The following is a 25,922-nucleotide window of genomic DNA, read 5'->3' as shown; positions in this document are numbered from 1 at the left end:
ACTGCAGCATCCCGCCCCCCGCCCTCATTAACATTCCCTCCCCGTATACGCGCGCCTCTAGGTCCTCCCTCACACTCGGTGGGTGGCACCGGCGCGACCAAACCCCGACGGCCCGGTCGGAGGCGGAGAGAGAGCTGCGTCACAGGCGGGGAGCACGGTTGCCACACCGGGGAGAGAGGGGGTCCGACCGGGGGTCCTCAGTCTGCTGGCACCGCCTTGCGCATCGCATCCCCGCGGCCAGAGTGCGGACACAGGAGAGCCGCTTGTTCTTCTCCACCTCGGAGCGGGTGCGACCCCTCCGACGCACCCACCCCGGACCATGTGCGCATCGACGCGGTGAAGTGTGACTCGCCGCCGGGTTGTGCGCCCTTGCAATCGGGCTCGGACACGCCGACGTTACCACGCCGTCATTGGTGAGTGAGTGGAGTGCTGTTTATTTACTGCCGCTCGATTGCGACTGCATCATTTTTGACACATTTGCAGACACTGTCGTTCGTGCCTAGTGTGACATTCAGCCAAATAATAGCGACAAATCCCAACAAGTTAGCTCAATGCACTTTTAGTGTGGATCAGTGAGGGGCGGCCGTCTGCCTTTACCAGACAAGCAAACAGTGATAAAGACAGAAAAAGGGGTGACAGGAAAATACACATCATCTGAGCAGTGCAATGGGAGTAACAGTAAATCATGGAACACTGTACTGCCAAAGGTAGTGCAAGTATTTATACTACTATGACTAATACTGTAGTAGCAAGAATATGTTTCCTACCGGCTGTGTTCTCCAACCTTTATTAAATCAAGTCACATATTTTACATTAAAAAAAAAAAACAACAACTAGCGGCACACCTCCAAACTAAAATGAAAAAAAAGTGGAAACACTTCGACCATCTGGTGGAAGAGTGTTTAATTGTTCTGCCTGTCACGATGCGTAGCTGACATAGTTGAACAAAGCTGCTTTATTTGTTGTGAATACACAATTAGATCATTTTGCATAGCAAACACACATTTTAGGATGAAAAAAATATATATAATCCAACCAAGAATTTCACAAGTGTTCATAATTCGTCATCTAATGATTAATGTACAATAGTGGAGTAGTGGTTAACACATGTGCCTCATAGTTTGGAAGTTTGGTGTTTGACTCTGGGCTCCAGCCTTCCTGCATGGCGTTTGCATGGCCGCCGCCCCCCGTGCTAGTGTGGGTTTTCTCCAGGTTCTCTCGCTTCCTTGCACATTACAGAAACATGCATGTTTGCGTGACTGTGGACGACATCTTCCAGAGGCGTGAGTGTTGATGCTTGTTTACTGCCCTGTGATTGGCTGGTGGCCGGCCCAGGGTGTACAAGCTGACGCTTGTTGTTTTTTTTCTTTTTCTGCTTTGTGTTGGAATTACGAGCGGGCTTCAGATACACCGCTGCTCGAGTGAAGTAGGGGGGGAAAATGGTGCAATCAAAGTACTGTAATGCCCGTGCATGTGGGCAAGGAGAGCCACAGTCGCACTTTCTGCCATTTGTTGAACGGGACCATCTGTTAAACACACAAATACAAAACGAGAACACTTGCAAGGAGCTGCTGTAGGCCACAACTCACGGCTAGACGCTCACACGCAGATGAACGTACAAGTTGGGCCGAGCTCCTGATCTCATTCACTAGGCCATGCCTCCTAAAGTCACACATCCAATACAATACCACAGTATTTACAGTCATTAGACTTTATAAAACTAGTTTATTTCTTTACATTCTCTAAATTGTTTTTATGTAATAATTTGCTATTTTTCTTTATAACTAATAAACCCCCCCCCCAAAAAAAAAAAGATACAAGTAAATTGACTTCCAAGCTTGACCAGGCCAAATGAATGGAACTTGTACTAATACTGTCTAACAGGAATGCTTGGCTCAGGTAGAGCTTCTGTTTAGGTTTTGTGTTGTTTGCACTGAACGTGGCATCAAACATGGTTTTGGAGGTGGCGTTTTATTCTATGTTCACCTTTGAGCACACTCGCTTACTTCCCCCTCCAGCAAAAGTTTTCCAGCAGTGAGAAAGCTGTCAATCTTTGCAGGGTTTCAAGTGTTGAAGGAGTCGGGCGACAAAGTGGATAATAGCTGGAACTCTGTTAAGGCCAAACGGAGAACACGAAATAGTCCATTGTCCTTGTTTGTAAGTCCCGAGTCAACCTGCTAGTCAGACCTCGCCATTGTGAGCGGAATGTTTGCTTGCCCCCACACCACCCTCACTTCTACCCTGCTTTGTTCTGCTGGACAATTCACCCGCCCCCCCCCCGCCCGCACCAGCAACATGTGTGAGGGGGAGCGGGGTCAGCGGGGTTAATGACATCTGGAGCGGACATCTGCCAGGATGGCTATTAAGCAGCTTATGAACAAAACGTAGGTAGCTAATGAGGACATGTATTCTCTTTTGCATTCATTTGTTTTCATTATGAAAATGAACCATCTATAGCGTGACACTTTTCGGCACTCTTCCATTTTTAGAACAACTAGACTCGCCTATAAACAGGAGATGGTGATTTCCATTCCAAATCCTTAAATATCTTGTATTTCAGTGTCAACCGGCGTAACCATGCGGGTTGACATTGAATTATCAAATTATTATTATTAAAGTTTTTTTTTTTTTTTTTTTTTTTGGTCCCGTTTATCACTTATTGCATAAACCTTTGATCCAAAACACAATAAAAATCAATTCTGGAATTCTAATAAGTAAAATACATTAAATTAGATTTATTATTATTTTTATTTTTTTTAAATCTTCACGTTTTGAATAAAAAGGGAAAAAAACTGCAAATTTGAAAACTGTGAGCCTCCAAATTAGATGTTTGTTAGCTTGTTTTTATTTATATATACTTTTTGTTTTGAAAGGACAAGAGGAACACAGTGTTTTGGGGAAAAAGGGGAAAACAAATCCCAAAGTTTTGTGATTCATGTTTTCCACTGGACAGCGACAATATGCTTGACGTGTTTGTCCTTTGACGTATTCAAGATGGTTTACCACCAATATACAGATTGCTGCGTAATTACTCTATCTTGTTATTATCTTAAATCGCTGACAAATGAGTCCCTAGTCTTTTGGCCGACAACGCTTTGTTTCCCATTCGATGTTCCAAAGTATCTCCAAAGTGTCCCCTGATTGGCCAATCTAATATCCATGTTAGGAAGCACTAACGGCAGCGTTAAACTCTTATCGCCAAGGTCCGGAAAAGTCTGAAAAACGCCCGGAAACTATCAACTTTCCCATCCCGCCTGGACAGAACCTGTCACAGGAAATGGTGCAGGGGCAAAAAAAAAAAAGAAAAACGCTGATGGGAAAGTATTAGGGAATGTGCCTCCGAAAGGTTTTAATAGGCAACTTAGCCTCCATATGACTGGTAGCGAATGGTACACCGTGAGGTGGAATGCAGCCCCCACGGGACCCCTTGCGCAAGTGCTCAGGATGGACTTTGCGCCCTTCTCCCGGCTGACAAAATAGCAAAGGCTAAAGCGGATCCAAACAGGATCTCGCAGGGGAGCAAAGCCGGCCCGTGGCGTTTATTTTCCGGTGTTTGAGTTCAAAGACGTTCGAAATGAATATCAGGAACCAGTTGAGGAGTTCGGCATCCTTTTTTTTTTTTCGGCATCCTTTTCGTCAAATCATCGGAAGAGAATGTGTCACTCATATTCCTTTTGGTGGCCAAATTTACACCAGTTCTTCGCTTTTTAACTACCAAGAAATAACCAGGTTGGACGACGGGTGTATGGCTACATGTATCCGTATTTGGGCTTTCTGAAGAAAAGCTATTCATGTTGCACTTTCCTAAAAAGGAAAGAATCATCAGTGTAACGTGTTTATCTGCTGCATGTGGTTGTTCACTGCACCACTTGGCACCAATGCAGGTTGACTGTCACAGTGAACAGCTTTAATTTATACACAATTCCACTAATAGTCAACCATTGTGGAACTATGGGACTAGAATGCCTATGCTTTAGGATGTTGATTTATGCATTACTCGCTCTGTCGTCGTGTCGTAACAAATAAACGTCATCAAATGACTAATAGGAAAGTAGTAATTTTTCAAAATCAAATCATCTGTAAGTCTTTTGCTTTTAATAAATGACATAAAAATGTTTTAGGCTTGTAGTTTGGGGTATATTTAGGATTTCAACGATGACGATAGGAAATTAAAAACTACCACATTTTACCAATATGGACTGTAACAGCTGTAGTTTATGCAGAGGTAATTCCGCTCTGTAGTAAACAAATGTCGACCCAAAGGACGCAATGTGAGTATAATGTCTATACTTAAGGATGTTGAATAGGCATTATTGTCTAAGAAGCAGTGTTGTAGTCGGTTTTCACTCAAAATAGTGTCCACAAGAAGAGTAGATGCCAGCAGATGAGGAAGCGCACCGGTAATGAATAACTAGCCATCACCGTGATTACACAGGGGAGGCCTTCGGAGGGTGGGTGTGCCGGCAGATCAGAGCGAGGGTGACCGTCCGAGCATGAGGGCGACGTGATTACCCGTGGGGAATTCCTGGCATTCCTGGGCTGCAGCCGTGCCACTCCGATGTGCGCCCCCGCCAGCTGACGCGCACCCCCAGATGCCACCGGGGGAAAGGGACCCACTAGCTTGTTCTAATCCACTGGGACTGTGTTTTATAAACCCATTCCGATTGTTTTTTTCTCTCTCTCTCTCTCTCTCCAGAGAGCATTTGAGTGCAGTAAACTATAGAAAATGTTCAATAGATTCCTTATCCACAGTGGGATTACCTGCAACACACACACACACACGCACATTTAGCTTTCCACCAACAGGAAGTCTAAATATGGACATGTTTTCCCTACCAGTCATACATAGCAGCATTTGCAACTTTTACAGTGCAACACATTTTCTGTTGATAAGATAACATTAGCGAGCTAGCTGAAGTGTGTTTGCGTTAAATCTGCCCCGAAGAAACTTGAATTAAAGAACAAAATGGTGTGTAGTAAAGTGTGTTACTTGAAGAGTGGGTGCCTATATTTGAGAAACTGATGCCTTGATTTACATACTTTCTGTTACTAGCTGAGGTTGCTACGTGTGATGGCGTCAAAGCTGCTCCTGATAAACTTGAATTATAGATGTCAAAAGTGTAAAATAATAGGTATAATAAAGAGACGGTTCTTATTTTTGGGAAATATAGCCTTGATTTACTGCTTTGTTGATAACTAACATTAGCGGGCTAGCTGAGGTTGCTACGTGTAGTAACATAAAACTTGCCCCTGAAAAACATGGATTATAGAACAAAAAAAATGGAACATAGGTTGTTATTCAAGGGGGAGGTTTATATTTGGAAAATGAAGCCTTCATTTTCGGTGTAAATTTTTAGTTCCGGGGTAATTTATTGAAGTAAAATGAAGATGCTGCTCGATAGTGTAGTACTTTTGAGAGGTCCAGGAACCTTTGGTGTGGGGTCTGCAGCTCTCAGCCTTGTACTTCCAGGAACTCCAAGTGTTAGCGGTGGTCTTCTGTGTGGGCAATCCCAGGACACGGTGGCCCGGCTGCTGGCTCTTCTTAAAGTGGCACAGATGAGCGCCTCTAATGGGATTATAAGAGGACCTGCTGGCTAGAAGGGAAGACGTCCTCCTTAGTGTGTGTGTGGGGGTGGGGGGGGGGTTACGCATGTTACCCCCGACCGCCCAGGTTCGACTATGAGGTGTTGAGGTGAGAGTGCAGGCGTCCACATCATGACTGCAGCCTCACCTATGAGGATTAACGTCAACCTCCAATGGCCTGGGGGGAGGGGTTGCATTCCATCAAAAGAAAAAGACCCTCTCTTGTTTCCTTGGCAACTTGTTCCGTGTGGATAGTTCTTGTTAGAGCTTTGAAGGATTCCCAAAGCGTTCAAACCAAACGTTGTCTTGGTGCCCGGCAGCTTCATGCGATAGAAGCTGCAGATGAAAGTGCCGCCATATGCTTTCTGATTGAGGACCACCCCCACACTCAGGAGGTGTGAGGATGGAGCTCCTGTCTGTGTCACCGCTGAGCTGGATGGAGGTTACCCAGATAGCTTAGTCATAAATTGTCATCTTTTTCCACCCACTCTTCAATAACACCCTTTATTCTGACCCCCCTATAATTCAACTTTCTCAGATTTCACACTGACACTTAGCTTGTCAGTGAAAAAGATATCAATCAATTTTCCAAAATTTCGGCACCTACTCTTCATTTAGCTATCCTTTATTTCACCCTTTAGCTTATGGTTAGAAAAGATGCTTCAATGTCAATCCAGGCTTCATTTTCAAATGAAGAAGCCACTCTTCGTTGACACCCTGTAGTCCACACTTTTTTGTTCAATAATTCAAATTTCTCTCGGGCAAGTTTTGCGGTAACACACACACAGCAACGTCCACTAGTGCACTAACGTTATTTTATCTACAGAGAGGATGTAAATCAAGGCTTCAATTTGTAAATATAGGTACCAAATGCTTCATTAATTGGCTGTATTATATATTTCACCATTTTTGTTCTATAATTGAAGTTTCACTGTGGCAGATTTTATGCTACCCCACGTAGAAACAAGAAATAGTAATAATAGTACAATGTTTTGTCTCCTGGCAATTAATCAATAGCTTTTAATAAACTCATGCTGCATTTTAGACTCCTGGAATTTGGCAATCTCAAGTTTAGCTCCCAATTAGAGAGCACTGGTTAATTACAGATTCCAATAATCAGCATTAATGCTGATTGCAGAGGCGGTCAAGTCCATTCAAAGGGTTGCAAACAATGTCGGGGTTAATCTCGGGACAGTATAGTCGCCGTTGCGGTGCTGATGCTGCGTCACCATGGCGACAGAGGCGTCATCGGAGGTGCACAGAGAGGGGGAGGAATCGGAGGATGCCGGACGACAGACCGTAGACGTCTGGCTCGGTGACGGGGAACAGACGTGGGGGGATTTTTCCATCGTGACGTCCTTCGTGTCATTCCCCGCACGTGTCCGTCTCGTATTAGTCTTCATTGTCATAACAACCAACCAAAATATTAGAAACAGACACAAATATTATGTTCAGTTCATCGATCGTAACAGGTCATTACTATCTTTGTTAATGTAGATATTTTTTTTGTATCTATGTCATTAAAATGTGAAGGTGTACCTAATGTTGTGTCCAGTACTCATGGTACATACTGTATACAGTATTGTTTAAAAAAAAAAAGTGAACACAGTCGGGAGTTTCAGTCACGAAGTTGGTTTTTTTTTTCAGTCAGGTGTTTAAGTCTGGTGTTAAAGTCAGATGTTCGAGCTCGGCGTTCAAATCTAATCAAATGTATTCATAAAGCACTTTTCATACATCAAAATGCAACACAAAATGCTTTACAGAAATAAAAACAGACACTTAGTTGGCTGTTTAAATTGTGTGTTTAAGTCACTTTGGTGTCTAAGTCGAATGTTTAAGTCTGGTGCTTAGGTTGGAAACTCAAGTTGGGAGTTTAAGTGTTTCAGTCGGATTTTGGAAACCGCTCTTGTGCTGGAAGTCGTCAGATGTTACAGGTGTACCTAATGTGGTGTCCAGTACTTTTATGCGACATACAGTATGCTGTTCATTTGTATATAAATTATACAGTATCAAAAACAAGAGAAGGATGCCTGGCGGGCTATGTTGTGGTTGTTGACTGTTATCTTTCTTTTCAATGCAGCTCTTGCATTGGATCGAGCAAGCGTACCTTACGAAGTGGTGTGCTTTTCAAATTGGATGCAGTGTGCATGGTCATTTCGTTGTCTGACTGCAACAGCTTCAAATAAATTCAGGAGAAAAATTGCTGTTGCACTTTTTTTTTCTGGCCTCCTCGAGGGCATCTTTGCCATTATTAAAGAATAATAGCTCATCTTTTTGTCCGGACATCACACACACACACACACACGCGCACGCACACACATACACTGAGATGCCCGCAGCCATCTTTGCGTCCCTCGCGGGGCTCGAGCGCTTGACATTTAACCGTGACGCTGGTAAACAGGCCGCCACTTTTCCGTCGACCTTGGTTTTGTCTCGCTTTTTACCCCGCCGGGCTTCCCCGGTGAACGGCGCGCATTGACAGTAAGTGGACGCTCGCTCTCTGGAGGCCTTGTTTATTTTTAAAGACGCTAAATGACAAACATCGTGTATGCAGATGACACGAGAGCACAGAGTAGAGCTCAGACGACCCAAACGTTGGAGGACTGCCATTTTGATTTGAAGAAGCCATTTTAGGTTAATTCTAGTCATTTCCCGGGGTGCTTCAAAGAGAACGTGCCCTTTGAGCCAGTTTCACTTAGCAACATGAAATTTGGTATGTGTGTCTGTCATGAGCAGACCCACAAAAAAGTCTCAAGAAGCCATGCCCAAAAAGCATGCCATTTTGTTTTGAAGCAGCTATTTGCAGGGCTCGTTCAGATGATCATTCATCTGAACGATAAACGATGGCGTCTCGAATGTTTTAAAAATTCAGCCCTTTAAGCCGGTTACACATGGCGACATAACATTTGCTAAGCATGTCCATGGTACGTTAGACCCACAAAAAAAGTCTCAAAAATCCATGCTGGGGTGGGGGTGGGGGGGGGAACAGGAAGTCGGCCATTTTGTTTTGGAGGAGCTATTTCCAGGGGTATTTCAAAGGCAAATGAAAGCGCATCGAATGTTTTGAAAAATCAGCCCCCAAAGCCTGTTTCACTTGGGAACGTGAAATTTGGTCGGCATATCTATCATGAGAAGATGCACAAAAAAAAGAAGAGAACCGAGAAGCCGTGGCCCAAAAGACACAGGGAGTCTGCCATTTTGGTTTGAAGCAGACAAACGTTTCCTAGAGATTTTCTTCAATTGTTACCAAATTTGAAGGCGCTTATTACTTACTAGACAGTTGGATAACACTAAATTGCGAAAGATTTTCAGTTGTTTTTTTTTGTTGTTTTTTTTGTCATTGCATGTGGGTGGAGCATGGCAGCCAAGTTTCATCACTGGCCCCAGACATCCGATAACATCACAACATTTAAATTCGGAGTCATCCTGCAAGCCATTTGGTAATTAGCGCGTTTAGAGGTCGCTGTGATTACATAGGAATCAGCGAGGGATGATGATGATGATGATGATAATGATGGTACATTTCCTCAGCAAATATGAATCACTCTGAACTTTCAAGATGGCTCCTATCTGTTTGCTAATGACGCCAGCAGAACTCCTGGCAGGAGGGCTCAATGCCGTGCGAGCGGCGCTGATCCTCTTGCATCACACTCGCGCCACTCAATTAGCCGCAGTTAAGTCGCCAGTTGCTCAAAGCCAAGCCACGCGTCCTCTTATTGCTTCCATGAGGGATCACGCCTTGAAAATGACTCAGTGGCTTGTTTGGCAACACATTGTTTTTTGCATTGTGACAGTCAGCTCATCACATGCTCCCTTGTTCGCTGATGAATATTTATGATGCAAATGCTAAGGTAATTCACTCCAATTGTATCAGAAAGCAAGATTTTTTTGTTTCCTCACTATCGCTTGTTTTTAATCGTTGCAGCGCCATCTTATTTACTTTTATGGAAAAATATTCAGACCAATAATGTTTCAAAATAATACTAAACAGGCAAAAATGCAAAAATACTAGATGAAAAATGCAAAAAAAAAAAATCTGATGAAAATATTAGGGCAAAAATAACCTGTAAAAATGTTACCTAAAAAATATTTTTAAAAATGTTAAATACTACCAGTGTTTGACATTAGATGAAAATACAAAACAGTTATAGACTATAAAAAATATTAGATGTATCAGTCCCAAAAAATTGCCAAGGTATATAAAAATACAGTATTTGCAGAAAAACATCATAAAATTAGGGAAGGAAATACAAAATAGACCAATATCAGAGGGAACAGAGAAAACTATTAGAAAAATACTAACTGAAAAACAAACCAAAAAAATCAAAGGAAACAAACACTTTCTGAAAAACATAAAAAATACAACATATAGTAGATAAAAATACAAAACATCTGACAAAGAAATTATGAAGTATGAGCTGAAAACATTAGGAAATACAAAAAAACAAAAAAAGTCAGTTGTCCTCTTCGAGTCACAAAAATATTAGATGAAAAATGCCAAAATATCACATGACAACATTAGGAAATAATACAACAACATGCAGAAAAACAAAAACATAAAATACAACAAATATGACATGAAAAATACACAAATATCTGACAAAAATACTAGATAAAAAATGCCAAAATATGACAATATTAGGAAATAATACAAGAAAATGCAGAAAAACGAAATACAACAAATATGACAGGAAAAATACAAAAATATCTGACAGAAATACTGGCTGAAAAATACAACAATATTGGATACAATATTTCAAAGTCCCAAAAATATCAGCACAAAAATACAAAATATTCTAAAATAATTCAAAAATATTTGCAGAAAAACAAAACAATTAGGGAAAAATACAACAAATTTTCAATGAAAAATACGAAATAACAGACAAAAATATGAGATCAAAAGAAAAACCTGTGGCCCACATGCTCATCAGACCTCGGCCCTAATTTTCCACCGAGGCCGATCCTCACTTTTGGCCTTTGGCGAGCTCTCGACAATCCCTGCTTGCACGGAAACAAGGTCCGATCCCCCCGTGCCCCCCGAAGCCCCTTCCCCTGGGCCTCGTGTTCCGGCAATTGTAAACCTCACCATTGCCTCAAATGGGGAATGTGCGTGGACTAAGGAACTTCCTGCACTTGTTGGCTGTGTAAAGACAGTGGAAGTCCCGGTAGCGCCGTGGCCATACTGTACTGACGTTCCAGCTTCCTGTCCTCGCAGCGGACATAATGTTGTGCTCAAGAATTGAGTCTTTTTACAGGAAACTGTAAATTCCACACGGCCTGTCCTCACCTCTTTGTACCATTACTACTATTGTTCTCCAACAAGAATTCCTGAGTGCTTCCTGACAGTATTTTGGACTTGGGATTCATTTTTTTTTTTTTTTAAATCATTGGTTGGATGCATCGAAGTACAAACTGTACCTACTGCAAGTAGATTTTTCAGGTATCTGCTGCTGCTTCACGGTCAACAGGTTCTGGGTTTGAATCTTGAATAACAATAATGATCATTTACCTCTTCCAATGGCCTCCTGCTGTTATCTGAGTTAGCTTTGGGTCAACAAGGCATCAGCAGAGCTGAGGTTAGGCAAATTGTGGCTTTTGTCGCCATGGTAACACGGCATGTCACTAACTGAGCATGAATAGCAGTCTTGTCTCGCTGATGTATTTTTTGTTTCTTCTTTTAATTATTATTATTGTCTTGTACACTAAAAGTGCTGATTTTGTACCCTTGACATTTGTACAGCTTAGGAACATATTGGAAACGGTTGCCGTGGAGACCAGTAATGGTCACAATGGGGAACGTGGTGTAGTTGGTGCCTAGAGCAAGGGTGTCAAACACATTTTTGTAATGGGCCACATCATAGCTATGACTTCCCTCGGAGAGCCGCTACAACTGTGAACCCATAAAAATGAAAGATTACCTTCTATACTGTAATTACATACAGTATTGTACAGTACATTGACGAATAACCAGTTTTTAAATCCGAAGCCTATAAAAACATGTTTTTTGACTATTACATTTCTTTTCTAAGTGGGATTGGTAACAAAAAAATGCTTGCAAATATCTCAATGGTATTACACCCGTACACAATGAGCAATTTTGATTTGCTTTCGCGGGCCACTTACAATGATGTGGCGGGCCGGATCTGGCCCCCGGGCCACCAGTTTGACACCTGTGGCCTAGCGGGCCAGGAATAGACCAATTGGAAGTCAGCGCCAGGCCAGCTTTTCAAAGTGTAACCAAAACAGGAAGTAGAGGCAACAATGGCACCCGTGTTGGCGCACCGTGTCGTCGTCGTTCTCGTTTCCGACTTGTGTATTTTTGTCATGGAAAAGTACAACTTTATTTTCGTAAAAGGTACAAGTTTAAAAAAGAAAAAAAAAAGACTGTTCTCATAACGTTTCAACTTTTATCAAAAAAGAAAAGGACTGTATTCTTATAGGTTTGAGTTTTTGTCTTTTGTCGCAAAATAGTTTTTCTTTATATCGTAATTACTTTATGTAATTGATAGACTCAACCACTTTTTGTAAGATGACGTCGTATTTTACATTTTTCAAATGTACATTTTTCAAATAATGTATCAAATATATACAACAAAATATTTTTTTTGTAGCAAGAACATGAGCATTTTTTTTATTTATATTGTGAAAGCAAGTGAAAAATAACGCGGGCAATTATGCTAGTACGCTAACAATATTCATTTAAAAAAAAAAAAAAGACCGATGTGCTTGCTACAAATGGTGCTTTTCCTTGTTATCCCAAAATGTTCAAATCCGACTTACGTAGGCTAACAAGTTGAGTTTGCCATTGCGAGTGTCACCCTGTGTGTTGACAAGCGCGGCGACGCGCCAAATCATCCCGAGCGAGACGTCTTCGTCCGCGTCAACACGACGACGCGAAGATGGCGACGAGGAGGTGGAAGTTATTTCCGACTCGGACGCCGGCGGCCGCTGAGCTGCATCCCGATGTTTGCCCTTTACCGCCTTGGCTGACCGAGTCACTGAGCAGCCGGGAACGTTTCGGGCCAAATATTTCCCACTCGGGAATTCTTACCGAGCGTAACGGAGACATCCTTCGAATGCGGAGCGCCACTCACCGGTCAGTACATTAGGTACCCCTGCACCTGAGCTCATCAAATTCAATTTCAAGTCTGAATTTACCAGTTGTTGGTGCACTGACCGACATTTACAACCCGAATTCTGAACTTGTATTCCCAACATTCTCTTCTCGTCATTTCACAGGCTTTGCCAGCGAATTTAAATATTCGATTCAATTCATGGTGGGTGTGATTTTGAGCGGAAATCAATCAAAAGTGAGCGTTACAGTCACTCGATAAAGTCTTCAATGATGGACACAAATCTGATTGGCTGGTGCGGGTGTGCCTAATGAAATGTCCGGTGAGTGCTTACATAAGAGTGGAGGTGTGATGCTGGGGAGTCTGATGTTCTTTTAATGGAACACACACACACACACACACACACACACAGAGTGACTCAGCATTAAGTCATACTGTGTCATGTAAGTGGTGGTTATTGCATGAAAGCCATAAAAGCCCCGGTGTGTGCGCATGCTCCCACTCACACGACGACAAAAAATATGGTTTCATAATGGCATTGTTCAGTGGCGATGCTCAATCAGCTTGCTTGGTAATAATAAGCCACTTTGCCAATGCGGGAATGTTTAATAGCAAAGGCCTTAACATTCCCCAGGTCCAGTATAAGCATCATCGAATTGGAAGCGCTTACAGATTATGGAAATGTCTTATTATCGAAATAGTGAGGAATGAAATTATGACGGGGATTTTTTTAAATTAAAAATACAAAAAAAAAAGAAAATGCACCACACAAGTATTAAGAAACCAAAAAAAAGATATTACAAAGAAATACACAAATGTTTACAAACAAACAGAATAAAAGATATTACAAAATACACTCATGAATGTGAATGAATAAAATATGCAAAGATAAAGTGTATAATATATTATATAAAAATACACTGGTTTTGGAATGGTTTTTAAAGAATTCAAAAAAATTATTACAGTAATACAATGAAACTAATCCAAAATAATAACACAAAATTAATATTTGAAGAAAAAATAAATGCTTGAAATTGATGTATTTAAAAATAACAAAATGACATTTTTCAAATTGGAAAATCAATAGAAAAATACAGACAAAAAGAAAATTAAACATTCAAAATAATTTTTAAATGTACCACTATATTTAAAATATTTGAAGAATACAGAAAGATGAAAAGCACAAATATTTGGGAAAACAATGTACTAAGAAATAATTATTAAATGAAAATTACAAAACAAAATAATCTGATGAAAAATATACTTGAAATTAATGCATTTAAACATATTTCATGAAATAAAAACATACATAAGAAATACAGAAATATTAAGAAAATAATGAATAAAACAGATGGAAAAATACACAAATGTAAGAGTCATAAAAAATGTTAGAATAAAATACACAAATATTTGGAAAACATCTAGTAATCAAAAGTAATCATTTAAAAGATTACAGAAATATGGATTAAAGCAAATATATTTAAAATCTAAAATATTAAGTAACTACGATTAGAGAGCAGTACAAACATATCTGATGAAAAAAATAAATCTAATGTAAAAATGTATTTGCAAAACTGGATGGATTTTTTTTAAATACAAAATGATGCTTGATGATGCTTTTATTCATGTTTTTTGTGTGTATTTCAAAAAAAGAAAGAAAAAGGTTTGTTGACCGCCAACTGTCCCTCTTTGTGACGCCAAATAACGTAAGCGCTGTATAACACCGACTAAGACTTTCACGCTGTTCGGCTCAAATTCCACAAATACTCGCTCACACCTGACTTTCATTCGGTTTGGTTGCCACGGCGACAGCTGACGCCTGGATGCATGGCGGTTGCCATGCAGTTTTTTTTTTTTTTCTCCTCTTCTTCTTAAACCTCACCAATGACTTCAAAAGACTGCCGTACAATGACAGGAAACCACGTTTAAACAAGCTCTAGTCTCTTGGAACTTTGCGCTTTCACTACCTGACTGGAAGAAAAAAGCAAATCACACACACAAATTTTGTTGCTCGGCAAAGTTGTGCTAGTGAGAGGTCTCTGTGTGTGTTGCATCCAAACACACTTTCCCCAGCGACAAATGATCACTCGCGCTGCCCACCGCGACAAACAGCATTTTTGTGTGTCGTGTGTGTCAGTGTGTGTGTGTGTTTGTGGCTGACGATGAATCGGCGCTTTTGCCCAAGTGCTTGTCCTCTTTTCTCCTCTTTTAAAATATTTGGCAATAACACAAAAGCATTGCAAAAAAATCTTGGAAGAACAAAAAATAGGAAAATACACAAATATTTAATAAACGCACAAACAAATATGAAAATATTTTTTTAAATGTGAAAATATTGGATGAAGAATATTAATATATTTTGACAAAAATATTCAAATATTTTGCAAAAGTACAACATATATATATATATATATATCTTATAATGTTTTTTTTTTTTTAATTTGCAATAGTTTTTCATGGATTAAAACAAAGGCCATCCATCATCACTAAATGCAGTAGTCCCTTAACAAATGAGTTCCTTTGTGATCGGCATGCCTTTTATTTCTCATTCAAGCATGCGTGACACACTCTGTAGATGCCTCACAATACGGCTTAACATTTATTAGAGCGCACGATTAGTTTTTACTAGGTTGCCTCAACTTGAGTGTGGTGTTGATACCTGAACAGCGAGCTTCATTTGACCCCCCACCCTACCCCTGTGCGGTCTTTCCTAGAGAACCATGAGCACCGTGGAGGAGGACCCGGACCACATGATACCATGAAGACAAGTCTGCAGTTCCTGCGCTGCCAGCTGCTGAGTGAGTGCGGGCCAAGGGGGTGGGGGGGGGCTACACGGCGCCAGTGGAAAAGCTCAAAACATGCCTTGCAATACATCACGCTATACATCTGTATCCATGGAACAGGTGGAAAGGGGACGGGATGCGACAAAACATTAGGTACACTTGTGCACTCCGAATCAATCATGAGCAAAATATGATTTAAGACAATTGACAAAAAAAAAATATATTGGGAAAATCACACAAATATTTCAAAAAATACAAATATTGGGAAAAATATGTCAACAAAATATTAGATGAAGAATAAAACTATTGGAAAAATTACATAAGTGTAGAAATATTAGAAAAAAACAACAATATGACTGCAAAATAGGTTAAAATGTAAACATATTTTTGGAAGAAATTATTAAAAGAAAAATACAAAAATATTTGGAAAAAACTGATGTAAACTACAAAAATATTACAACAAAAATATGTATTTATATTTGACGGAAAACAAGGTAAATTATGAAAACTTTTATCAAATACAATAGTGTTATGACAAAATATTAGGCATCAAATAGAAAAATAAGAAAAACATTCCAACAAAAATATATTTTTCAAAAATAAAGAAAATATGTGATGAAAATACACAACTATATGGAAAAACATACAAGTACATTAGACGGGGAAACAATATTAGAACAAAATACAAAACATATTTTGGGATTTGAACCCGGTCCCCGGAACTGTGAGACAGATGTGCTAACCAGTCGTACACCGTGCCGGCCAGTTCTATGATAAAACCAATAATTCTTATTTAGGCTATTCTGAGTTCATATGTATTGAGCAATTAAGAAGCTAGTTTAGAAAAAATGTAACCTTTCATTGAAAAGGTCTTTCAAAGAGGTTTTTGATGTGATTTAATACCATAATCAGACAACAGCAAGAAAATATTTTAGTTTAAAAACTGTAATTCTATCTCTTTGTCATCCTCTGATGTTATTGTGGTTATGATTTCACATTTGGGACATTTTGGCCTGGCTTTAATGGCTTTTATTTTAGCGTTCTGTGTCCGGAATCCATCGCACTTCCTGTTTGGCATTTCTGTTTCCTGTTTGCTAAAGTCCAAGAAGCCGTTGCGAAATCACCAGCACAGTAAATAGCACTAGAAAGTGTGTTTTTTGGTTGTTTTTTTTTTTGTTTTGACTGTTTTTTTCAAAGCTGCCGAGCAACAATTAGCGGGGCATTCAAACAGGAAGTTGTTATCTTTATCTGCGCGCTCACATCTGTGGAGTCCTCGCCGAGCACGCCGCCCAAGCGGGACCGTCCTGCCGCTCCACAGGATGGAGACGATCGGCACTCACACCCACAAGCAAATATTTTTTGTTTGCGTCTCCGTGGCAAAGATGACTTGTATTTTTGTGAGACATCGTTTAAAAACGAACCTCGGCTTTACCTCCACTCCTCTAGAGGGCAGCATATTCCCAGAGGGAAGATGCTAGAAAAGTCCGAAATATTTAATAATGAAATACATGACAAATAAAATATTTTAGAACAGGGTCTAATTTCGAATTAATGCACTTTTCATGTGATTTTTAGGTAAGTTATTAAAAAATATGTTTTCTTTTTTTTTTAAATTTCATTCAATTTGAAGTTCTTTAATGCTGAATTTGAAGGGTTTATATCCAAAATTCAACTCCAAATTGGAGTTGCTCACGTCACGCGAGGGAAATCCGGCTGCCGCCTTCCATTAGCGCTTGTCGTTCTCCTTCTGGCTCCGTGTTTGCCGCCGTCGAGGCCAATCGCCGGCGGCCTTCGGCACCTGGGATTTATCGACAGCGTCGAGCGCTTGGAGGAATGTCAACCGGGCGGCAACATCGTCTTCCTCCATCCGAATGGAAACCCCTCTCAGCATTTAGCCATCTTAAGGCCCATCGTGTACTAGTAGCCTCTTTCTCTTCACTAGTCAGACTATTGTGTTTCACTAGTAATGTTTTTACATTATGTATGACATTTTTGTACACGAGTAGGACAACGTTTTACTACTAGTGAGGACAAAGAGTGTACTAGTACATGGATCTTAAGCTGCATAGCAAGGATAAAGAATAAACGCTCAAGCAGCTTTCCATCGTCGTCCTCTTCCCCGGCGCCACAGTGGCTAATGGAAATCAGCGTGCGGCCATTATTCAAAGCAGCGCGTGCAAAACGGCGTGCATGTGCAAGCGTGGAGATAAGAGAGGAGGAGCGCTTTTGTCGCTTGACACCCTCGCACCGTGTTGGTGTCTTAACGAGACCCCTTCGTTAGCTCGAGGGGTTAAAATGAGCCTTTGCGGATAGAACACGGTCGCTCTTTTTTCCCCGTCACCTATGGGCGTATTGTCCTTGAGCGTTTGTTTTTACGCAACGTGGACACTCAAAGTCAAGCTTATGCGGCATTACTTGCTGTTTTGTGCTCACTCCATAGCGCTGTCTAATAAAGAAGTAGTGCTTTGCTGCCATCTTGTGGCATCGATAGCAAATGTAACCCTTTTGGGAGGGGCCGGCAATTTGAGAGCTTTTTACAGCAATATAAATATTGAATACATATAGGTTAAAATGCAGTTAAAAGTACAGTATGTGAAATAGATAACATTCAAAGCAGCCTGGCAGGATTTCCATTTTCTTGCCCTGATTGGCTGGTGGTTATTATTATCATTTATGTTATGGCATTTATCTTTACTTTACCAATTTGAGCTTCAAATGTTGTTTTTGGGAAATGTTATTTTATTTTAATCCCTTCTATATTGGTGTCATCTGTATTTAGGGCATTACAGAAAGAGCCCAATATAGTACACCAAAATTCTGCCTTCAGCAAATTAAAATAAAATAAAAACTTTTAAAATATTGCATTTATACAATTTCAACCACTTTTTCCAATAATTTTAAGTTATTTCTTAATGCTGAATTTGCAGGGTTTACATACAAAATTCAAATATACAGTAAACAATCAATTTCATCAATCAGTCAAGTTTTCATTAGTACATAGCCCAAGGGAGATTATTTTAATTAATATACTAAACTAAAAAGTCTTTCAAATTCACTTTTCCGAATCACAAAAAAATACATAGCCAAAACAGAAAATTAAGACATTAAATGCTGAATTTACAGGGTTCATATGGAACTTTTCCTGTGGAGGATTTTGTCAGCGGGACGTCACCTTCTGCGGTACTCGAGTGACCTTGGGGAGCCGAGAGAAAGAAATTCAATAGTTGACAAATATACGATAATACCCGTCTTATCGCGTCACGTCACACAAAAGCCAACTCGACAGCTCCCACGCGCACAAAGGCCCAGCGGGGCTCCCACTTGTAGCTTTATGTCACACTGGACGGAAAAAGAAAATTACGATTAGCGATGTCACTCATGGGACGGAACTCAGTGTGATTGGAGCATGCTGAAATGCTATCGTAATGCAATGTGTCCACCACTGTAAAAAAATAAATACAAATAATTTTAAAAAACTCCCAAAAAGGCAAAAATCCAAAGAGGAAGTCAGTCGTGCGGCGTGCTGATGTCGTCGGCCCTCGTCCATCTCGTTAGGGCGGCCGAGGGCCAAACGCACTCGATTCGAGGCGGAGGTGCGTAATCAATGCAAATCGTCACCACGGAGTGTGTCCAAATAATCCCGATAGATTAAAAAAAAAAAAAAACAGCCATGGGACCCTCAGTCACCCCTGGGCACATGCATGCGATGTTTGTCTGTGCCACGCGGCCCATAGAAACGTGCGTATCTCAAATCATCTTTCCCCATTGAAGTGAATGCGAATGCAATTCATCTGTTCAAGCCCCGCCCCCCAGCAACATTTGTTGATAACATGTTTTTTCATTTACAAAAAAATAAAATACAAATGCACTCAACAGTATTGTAGGATATAAAAACACAGTAATAACATTTACCCTCCTGTACCTAATGTTTCGTCCTTCCTGGTTCTTCTTATTGGCAATTGGCAAAGTAGATGAATTGTGCGTTAGCACCACCTGCTGATATTTTCCTTCCACTGCATGGAAACCAATGTAAATTGACGGTGGCCGGATGTTGTGAATGTCGCTGCCGCCATCTAGCGGCGGGGGGGTTGAAGCGCACTCATATCTCCGATTTTTGCTCATATGTTAAGACAAAAAAAAAATCAGACAAGCAATATTTTGAAAACGCCCAATTTTCGCCCATATTTTGTTTTTAAACATTAACACATTACAACATCAGACAAGGATAAGGACATTCAAACAAACATCATCACATTTTCAGTGAGTTTCAGGATTAATACATATCTATTTTTTTTAGTTCATTGGCCGATTAATTTGTTATCAGATCATTTTTTTCTTCCAGATATTGAAATCAGCATCACCCTAAAAAAATCCAGATCGGTCGGGCTCTACTTATTAGGCCCCGCCCCTTAAAGGCACACATCCAACACACGGCGTACCCGTACAGTACGCACAGTAATTTGTCTTTAAAAAACAGTCTGTTTCTTTACATTGTCTTTCTTCATTTTTTGTGTTTGTGCTATTTTCTTCATCGGGTGTTTTTTGCAGGCGGAACAGATTACAAATGACATTTTTGTGCATTTCAACGGGGAAAATTTGTATACGCGAACAAATTGAGGTACAAACTAAGTAAATAAACAAACGAGAAAGTCGTGAAGGTTTCCTACAAGAATCTCGAATGATGCTCGTTTTTGCGCAGGTGTTCTCGCCTTCCTCGCACTGGCGTCATCGGCGCAGGAGCTTCACCTCGGCCCCGGGGCCCAACAATGGGACTCTGTCGCCATGGCGACCGCCGGCACCGGCAGCCCGCGCCCGGACTGGCACCGGGAAGGCTCCAGCAGCGGGGAATGGTCGCACAAAGCGGGCGCCGGGAACGTCGTCCTTCACCCCGCCCGAGCCTCCGACCTCCCGGATCTGCGGGCGTCCCTCAGGGAAGTCCCGGACCTCCGCGCCATCACCCTCAGGGAGGCACCCGCCGACACCAGCGGGCCCCCCGCCGGCTGGCCGGCCGTGACGACGTCCGCCGCCCCCGCGGGGGCATCCCCGGGTTATCAAACCTTCGCCGTACCCGCTTCCGAGGAACCCGGCATCCCTCCTACAGAGAACGCGACCACCGGGGCGGTCACGGTCCCGCCTCGCCGCCCGAACGCCACGGACGGCGACCTGCTCGGGGCGCGGTGGGTAACCGCGAGCGCCGCCCCTGACCGCCGCGCCTCCCCTCGGGAGACGGGCGGCGGCGGCAGCGGCGGCTTCCTGAACAGGCAGGTGCCCGCCACCACACGCGACCCCCGGGGGGCCGACAACAGCTCGGGGTCCGCCCCGGACTCGACGCCGTCGTCCCGCGTCGCGGTCTGCCTGAGTCGCATGGACATCGTGTGGATCGTGTTGGCCATCGGCGTGCCCGTGTCCACGTGCTGTGAGTAGCAACTTGCGTTGCGGTGACATTTATCAAAAGAACTATGTTGAAGTGAGCTGAGGAGTTTCACCTGTGAGGGAGGAGCCACACGCTAGTGTAACGGTGTCTTCCGTCCCGCGTTGTCGTTCGCTAGCCGTGCTGCTGACGGTGTGCTGCATGCGGCGCAGGAAGAAGTCGTCGGGCCAGGAGAGCAACCTGAGCTACTGGAACAACGCCATCACCATGGACTACTTCAGCCGCCACGCCGTGGAGCTGCCCCGCGAGATTCACACGCTGGAGAGCGAGGTACGCGCGCCGGTCAACGCGTCAATGTCGTCGCTTGCTAGCGCAGACTTTTCCAGATGGTTCGCAGTCACGTTGGGGCTTCAAAACGGGAAGTGTTGCCCTAAGTTTATTCAGCCAAGGAATGTTCAGACTCGATCTTTTTTGGAAAATATTTCACCTGACCTCTACTACCCGCTTTCGACATTTAAAAAAAGACTCAAACCCATGAAAATACGCTTTGAAGACTCCCTTACCACCTGTTCTCTTGTTGCTGTCAAGAAATATCATCACTTTTATGAAATTAATCATTTGAAACCCTAAAGTATTTTCAAACCCTTTTTTGAAACCCTACTTTGAAACCGTAACCCTATTTTGCAACCCTACCTCCAAAACCTAACCCTGTTTTGAAACCAGTCATTGAGACCCCACCCCTGCTTTGAAACCCAAACCCTACTCTGAAACCCTAACTCTATTTTGAAACCACTCATAGAAACCCTAACGTTGTTTTGAAACCCTACTTGGACACCCTAACCCTATTTCAAAACTCTCCCTTGAAACCCTAAAACTCTCTTCGAACCCAAATTTTGAAACCCCTGTTTTATCTGCAAGCCATATAATTTGAAGAGAAATCAAAGTGCAGAGAGAGATCAAAGTTCGTGCTCCGTTTATGCTTTATTTCTATTTTCTTCATTTCTTATGTCCTGTCAGTACCGCGATGACGTACAAATATAATTTACTATTTAAATGAATATTCATATATTCCAACTACTGTATAGTACATTGCATTTGTGTGTGGATACTTTTGGTGTTATAGTGACTAAAGCATGATTTTTTTTCTTTTTATTGTTCAATCATAATTCATCAGTTCGTCCTCATTTGCATATGTAGTGTCGCATACAGCAGTTTTTTATTTTGTGTTTCATTGCCACCTAGTGGTTCAAACCTCACATAGCAGCACCGACAAACCCCTTTTAGTGCTTATTTGTGATGAGGTCATTGGTTATATGCTGATGATCATTAAATATGTTTTTCAAAACTGACTTATAGTAGAGCATTATATTTAGAGAGGGGAAAAATAGGGCTTTTTCAAAACTGACATAAAATAATTTTATAAAAAAATTAGAATAAAAATGTACCTACCGTAAGGCATTTTGTAAAAGAAAAACACTTTATAGTAAGGCATTTAAAAAAAAAAAAAAAAAAAAAAAAACGTTTTAAATAAAATGCCTTACTAATGAAGTTTACTAAGGCATTTAAAAGAATTTTGACTTGCAGTAAGAAATGTTATTGTATTTTTTAAAAAGATATGACTGATTAGGATTTTAATTTTAAAAATGTATGATTCTTGGATGATGTATAAAATGTTCTTGGGGGAAAAAAAGACATATGTAGTAAGGCATTTTTTATTTTTTTAAACGACTACTAATATTTGATCTAAAACGATGTATACTAAGGCATTTTGTTTCTAAAAAAAAAACATAACATATTCAGGCATTTTTTTATTAATTACATATTTTTAAAAAACGACATGGAGTAAATAAAGAAATAATTCCTTTTCCCCCAGGAGCACGACAGTTGCCTGCCTCCAAACGGCGACTACGGCACGGGCAGCGTGGTGCTGGTCAACCCCTTCTGCCAGGAGACCCTCTTCATCAAGAGAGACAAAGCCTCGGCCGTCTAGTGACCCCTCCGTGACCTCTCACCTCCAGTTTATACACCAAACGTTGTCAGCGCAAGAGACGTGACAACGTTTACTAGCAGGACGACAACATTTTTCTGATGTACATTTTCTACACACAAACACAAAGAGTGTATTCATTGTGATCATTTTTAATGTCTTTATAAATACAACTGCTTTGGTTCAATGACTGAAAAAAATGCTTTTGTTTTATTAAAAAGATGAAATGACTTATTACAGCCTGTTCAACTTGAATAGACAGTATGTATACATACATATATATCGGGCAAGTTCCTTTTTCAGTTCAACTCAAAAAGTGTATAAAATATAGAGATTCATGAAACACCTTGGCTTGTTATGTGATGTCACCTCTTGAGATGGTGAACTGCATGTGGTGAATCAATCGAATTTTCGACCTTTGCTTTTGGAATGGAACTACTGAAATGAAGGAAGTTTTTTCACAGTTTTCTAATTGACTGAGATGCACCTGTGTACTCTATATATATATATATATATATTTTTTTTTTTTTTTTTTTTTGGGGGGGGTTTGAGTGACACAAAATACAACATTTGAGTATTTCGGAGTGTGTAACTTATGTCAGTGTTTAGATTCTTACGTCTTCTTTAATCACATGGCCCGACTGATGCAATTCTTTTGAATCAGAATTTTCGTCGTAAACAAATTGTCATTTTTATCCTCGTGCGGGAGTTACAAAAATGAAATAAACAAGCAGTGCAGTAATATTCACCATGACTATGTATATTTTTTGACTAATCATATACTAGGAGGATTGATAAATGACTTACGGTAAAGGTTGTCTTTGAAGGCATCATTAGAGGGTCAGAGGTCACCAGCTTCTCCAGACTGGTGTCGTAATAAAAGTCCTCAGGTCATGTTGTTGTGCAGAGCTGGCAAAAGTACTCACACTCTGTACTCAAGTATTGGTACTTGTGTATAATAAAAAAAGAAATGGTAACGGGTAGAAATACTGATAAAAAAATGAAAAATAAAGTATATTTCAGAGCCGTTCTTTTTTTCCTGCTTTGAAATGTAGAGAGTAAAAGGAAAAAGTCATCAGAAGAATACTCAAGTAAAGTACATTAATTTATCACGCATGTTTTTGCGATACGGGAAGAAACCGGAGTATCCGGAGAAAACATGCAAACTCCACACCGGCGAGTCCGGATTTGAACCCGGTTCCTCAGAACTGTGAGGCAGATGCGCTAAACGGTCGTCCACCGTGCCGCCTAAGTCAAGTACAGATGCTTGAAAATGCTACTTAAATACAATAACGAAGTACAGTCAACCCCTGTTTATCGCAGGGGATACAAACCCACCCCAAAAAAAATGGTGTAGTTTTGCCCCTCCCACATATTAAAAACACACAAACTTAAACACACTTTTAGAAGTGTTCATTAGCGCCTATTCTTACTGGCTGGCTGTCATGAAAATGGGAGCCAACCATATGACATCATCTTGAGGAAATGCTTCCAGCTGTTTGCTGCCACTCCCACTTGAAGTTCACTGAAAAATGGACACATAAAACAGATGAAAATTGATTATTTTTAATTATTCAAACAACAAAATGTTCAACCAAACCATGTAAAAAAAAAAAAAAAAAAAAAAAAAAAAAAAAAAAAAAAAGAAAAAGGAAAGTCCACTCGGTTAATGCTAACATATGATGCAAAATGCCATAAACGGGCTAATGGAATTTAGGTCATTACAAACCTTCAAACGAGTGCTCCGTTAACACACACGGAGCAGCAACGCATACGAACCGAGCATACGGCAACACATCACGGGCTTCTATTTTTTTTTTTTTTTTTTTTTTATGTTCGAATCGTACTGGCCGTTCTCTGGCTCCTCTTCTATTACGCATCTTTTCCAGAAAGAAAAAAACATTACTACTACTGTGATGTTATCTTGGAAAATGTACAACTTTACTTATAAGATTACGACTTTTCATTCTGACAAAATATGACTTTGTTCTTCTCATAACATTTTTTCTTAAATATGAATTTGTTATTGTGACTTTTTTTCCTCCAAAATAGGAAACAAAAGATGTATTACAGATTTTTTATCTTAAGAACAAAAGATGTGTTTTTTAAACTGCCGTCCTTTCCCCCCCCCCAAAGGATAAAGGTGTCTCTTCCAGAATAAAAGTCATACTATTAAAAGAATATTCTTACATTTTGGAAATCGATTTTTTTTTTTTTTTAATAAATACGATTTTCTTCCCTCGTTAAGCTTTGAATGCAATACCCTAATGTTGTGCCTTTATCTTGGAAAAATACAAATGTATTCTTGCAACAGTCCATCATGACAAAATTAAACTTATTACATTGTAAGTCTGAAATTGACTTAAAATGATTAGTCTAATAGCATAAATGCCTAAGTTTAAACATTATTACGTGAAAATGTCCACATTGTGCCCGATTTTCCAGCACTGCCTTAACCCTCTTGGCCATGTAGTTGACCAGAGCGTCACAGGTCGCCACTGGACATTTTCCAGCAGGATGTGCAAGACGAGGCGACGACCTCGAGGGACATCGTGGACCTCAATGTGCGCGTCTGCTTTGTGTTTACGTCTGCCGGGCCGCCGCCATCTGCCGGCGGGCTGAGCTGAGCTGCGGCAGGTTCAAGTGCGGGTTACGCTATGTGAACAGCGGCTGTGTGGACGTTGGACGTTCAAACACACACAAGGAATTTGTCTCTGCTAGTTGAAGTCACTCGTGTAAAAATAAAAAAAAAATAAAAAAAATAAATACATAAAAAAATTTTAAGAGACACTAACAAAATGTATATTTAGGACAGAGAGTGTTGCAGAATATAAAGTGTGCAATAGCGCCATGTCGTCATAGTGTCATTTGATTTTTCTAGACATGAAGAGGAAAAAAAAAAATGGATGAAAATCGATTTTATTGTAAGGTCATATCATCCGCCCAAACAGGAACTTTGTTGTTGTTAACTGTTTCAATCCTGTGCTGACCAATGTTCCATGTAACAGCGCAGACTGTTTTTTTGGGTTCGGGTTTTGTTCGCTTTAAATCTCTTCCACGCTGTCTCGGCCAAGTCACATGACTGACGCGGTGGCGTGGCTTCTACTAATAAGCCCGTTAAGCGG

The 25,922-nt window shown here is 40.8% G+C and overlaps 2 protein-coding genes across 6 annotated transcripts in view; one reads left to right on the top strand and one right to left on the bottom strand.

Annotated features, from left to right (window-relative positions):
• Positions 1–72: 72 nt before the first annotated feature.
• Positions 73–23,821, top strand: tmem108 (transmembrane protein 108). The gene is made up of 5 exons (XM_061666471.1): positions 73–413; positions 15,371–15,454; positions 20,139–20,855; positions 20,989–21,140; positions 22,684–23,821. Exons 2-5 carry the CDS (start codon positions 15,415–15,417, stop codon positions 22,798–22,800), a joined length of 1,026 nt encoding a protein of 341 aa, XP_061522455.1. The 5' UTR covers positions 73–413; positions 15,371–15,414; the 3' UTR covers positions 22,801–23,821.
• Positions 22,934–25,922, bottom strand: part of zgc:112982 (uncharacterized protein LOC503771 homolog) — a 21,357-nt gene continuing 18,368 nt past the window's right edge. For all 5 annotated transcript variants that reach the window (XM_061666463.1, XM_061666466.1, XM_061666465.1 and 2 more), the window contains one exon: positions 22,934–24,322. The gene's annotated coding sequence lies outside the window, so the exon portion shown is untranslated. The remainder of the gene's footprint in view (positions 24,323–25,922) is intronic.

The sequence above is a fragment of the Phycodurus eques genome, chromosome 21 (assembly GCF_024500275.1).
Source record: "Phycodurus eques isolate BA_2022a chromosome 21, UOR_Pequ_1.1, whole genome shotgun sequence".
NCBI lineage: Eukaryota > Metazoa > Chordata > Actinopteri > Syngnathiformes > Syngnathidae > Phycodurus > Phycodurus eques.
This window is presented reverse-complemented; position numbering and strand designations above follow the sequence as displayed.

Coding starts and splice junctions, on each gene's coding strand:
- tmem108 (XM_061666471.1), top strand. CDS start 15,415: ATGAAGACAAGTCTGCAGTTCCTGCGCTGCCAGCTGCTGA. Junction 20,856..20,988: donor CGTGCCCGTGTCCACGTGCT/GTGAGTAGCAAC, acceptor GTCGTTCGCTAG/CCGTGCTGCTGACGGTGTGC. Junction 21,141..22,683: donor TTCACACGCTGGAGAGCGAG/GTACGCGCGCCG, acceptor CTTTTCCCCCAG/GAGCACGACAGTTGCCTGCC.